The sequence below is a fragment of the Saccostrea cucullata genome, unplaced genomic scaffold (genome assembly GCF_032062105.1).
Source record: "Saccostrea cucullata isolate Sc308-1 unplaced genomic scaffold, CSIRO_AGI_Scuc_v1 ctg11512, whole genome shotgun sequence".
NCBI lineage: Eukaryota > Metazoa > Mollusca > Bivalvia > Ostreida > Ostreidae > Saccostrea > Saccostrea cuccullata.
In genome coordinates this window covers 1-2,527 of record NW_026927063.1, presented here as the reverse complement: position 1 = coordinate 2,527, position 2,527 = coordinate 1, and the positions used below count along the sequence as shown (strand labels likewise).

The following is a 2,527-nucleotide window of genomic DNA, read 5'->3' as shown; positions in this document are numbered from 1 at the left end:
TTACACGTACCTCAATACACCTCATTAAAGTTTTACAACTTTTAAGAGCTAATCCCATAAACACTAGACACAAATTATTATATACAATGAGTTTAAGGATTAGGGGAATAATGAATATGGTCATTATTATAATATTTTTTTTTTTTTTTTTTTTTTTTATTTTAATTTATTAAAATCCCGGGTAAACTGCATCATAAAAACATTTCGGCATAAAAGCAGTTTTCAGCATAAAAATCGGTTCTCGGCATAAAGCAATATCATAAAAAACCGTTTACATTATCCATTCCCCATACCGATCTGGGAATTTTTTCATTCTGGTCGACCGTCTCGGCAAAATCGGTAAAGGCGACTGTGATTGGTCTGAAATAAACTGACTATGTGGACCGCTCACAGAAGCTCTGGTACTACTGCTGTCTGACTCACTGGTGTAACCTGACTGTCTGGGAGAACTCACACTCTGAAAGGAAGGACTTGAATTCTGAAATGAAGAAATATTTTGATTAGTACCATCTGATACACTAGAAACTTTAGATCTTGATACACTGTGTTGATCTGATGATTCTTTGCTGAACTCATCTCTATTTCTGGGTATCCTTGATTTCACTTCAATTGTTACTTCATCATCCGAACTCTCAGAATCGGACTCCGGAAGTTCATCAGAATTCTTAGGCTTCTTGTTCCTCCTTGTCACAGGTGTCCTATAAACAACAGGTTCATCAATGTCACATGCTGGTATCTGGTTAAATGGTAGCAGCATATTTCTGTGCAGTGTCTTTGTGGCTCGTCCTGATGTACTCTTCACTCTGAAAACAGGGATCTCGGGATTGGGAATTTCTGTGATAACATAAACTTCTGAATCCCATCTGTCTGCTAGTTTATTCTTTCCCTTTAATCCTACTTTCCGCACAAGGACTCTGTCTCCAATCTCCAGCTTACAGAACCTCACTCTCTGGTCATACTTATTCTTGTTCTTGTCAGATATTCTCCTAGCTTCTTGAGAGGCATGTCTATATGCTGAAACCATCCTGTCCTTAAGTTTCTCAACATAACCATGGTGATCTCCTTTCTCGTGTTCCAAGTCCATACCAAAGAATACATCTATGGGAAGCTTAGGATGCCAACCGAACATCAGGTAGTGTGGAGTGTATCCCGTTGCATCATTTCTGGTCGCATTGTAGGCTTGAACAAGTGGAGCAACATGGGATTTCCAGTCTGACTTCTGCTTCTCGTTGAGTGTTGAGAGCATTTTGATGAGTGTTTGGTTGAATCGCTCAGCTGAGCCATTTCCCATCGGGTGGTACGGCGTAGTCCTTGTTTTCTTTATTCCTAGGAGTTTGCAGAGTTCTTGGATTACTTTTGACTCAAAGTTACGTCCTTGGTCACTGTGTAATTTCTCAGGAAAGCTGTAATGTAGAAAGAAGTTATCAAATAAAGCTTTAGCTGTAGTATGAGCAGTTTGATTTTTACATGGAATGGCTTGAGCGAATCTGGTAAAGTGATCCGTTATGACTAAAATACTCTCGAAGCAAAAAAATTAATTTTTGAATATGTTATTAAATTTAACAAGTTTTTAAAAAACTTTCTTTTAAACTATTCAATTTTAAACATTATTTTCTAAGCATAAGTTTACAGGTTGACTATGCCAATTATAGAAAAGCCTTCATTCTTTGGTTTAAAGGTTCCATGGATTATTTTATTTTAAACATAAAAATTTGTTTTAATTTATCCTTTGTAAAAAAAAAAAAGTTCAAAAAACTTGATTTTTTCCTTTTTTAAATTGAAAAGGGGAAAACCAAATTCCCATTTTTCCAAAAATTTTTGCTTAAAGATTTCATGAAAAATATGTAAAAATTTATAAATTTTTCAATCAATGGAGATTAAATTTTCCCAATTTTTTTCAAACTTTAAAATTTTTGTCAAAAACCAAAAGGCTTAAATAAGGGGTGTTTTAAAAAATTTCAAACAGATCTAGTTCCCTTTAATAATTTTTAACTTTGGAAATGAAATTTTAAAAAATTACTTAAATATTTAAAATTAATAATTTTAATTTTATAATTTTTGTAAATGGTTTTTACAAATTCGGTTTTCCCTTTAAAAGAACAAAAGTTTTGTTTTTAATTAAAATGAGAAAAATTTTAAATCACCAATTGGTTTTTTAAAAATTGTTCCTAAAATTTTTGGAGGGAATTGGGTTTAAAACAAAAAATAAAGTTTAAATTAAACTATTTTTTAAAATTTTTAAATATCCCCCTTTTTAAATTTTTTAAATGTGAATTTAAATTTTAATAAATAAAAAATGAAAAGGTTTTTTGTTAACATTTTTTTTAAAAGGGATAAATTACTTTTAGATATTTGATTAATTTTTAAAAACTTTTAATCATTAAAAACTTTTCCAATCTATATTTAATAATATTTATTTAAAACCCTAAACGAGACAGGTGAAATTTTTAAATCGTAAAAAATTACAACTTTTATGATATTAATGTTTAATCAATGTATAAAATAAAAATCGAGAAAAGTTTTTTTC

At 30.8% G+C, this 2,527-nt stretch overlaps 1 protein-coding gene across 1 annotated transcript; it reads right to left on the bottom strand.

Moving 5' to 3' along the window:
• Positions 1-271: 271 nt before the first annotated feature.
• Positions 272-1,403, bottom strand: LOC134273366 (uncharacterized; the record flags this gene model as incomplete). Its single annotated transcript, XM_062755563.1, has 1 exon — positions 272-1,403. A coding segment is annotated over one exon (1,132 nt), but the record flags the coding sequence as incomplete, so codon positions are not given.
• Positions 1,404-2,527: the final 1,124 nt, after the last annotated feature.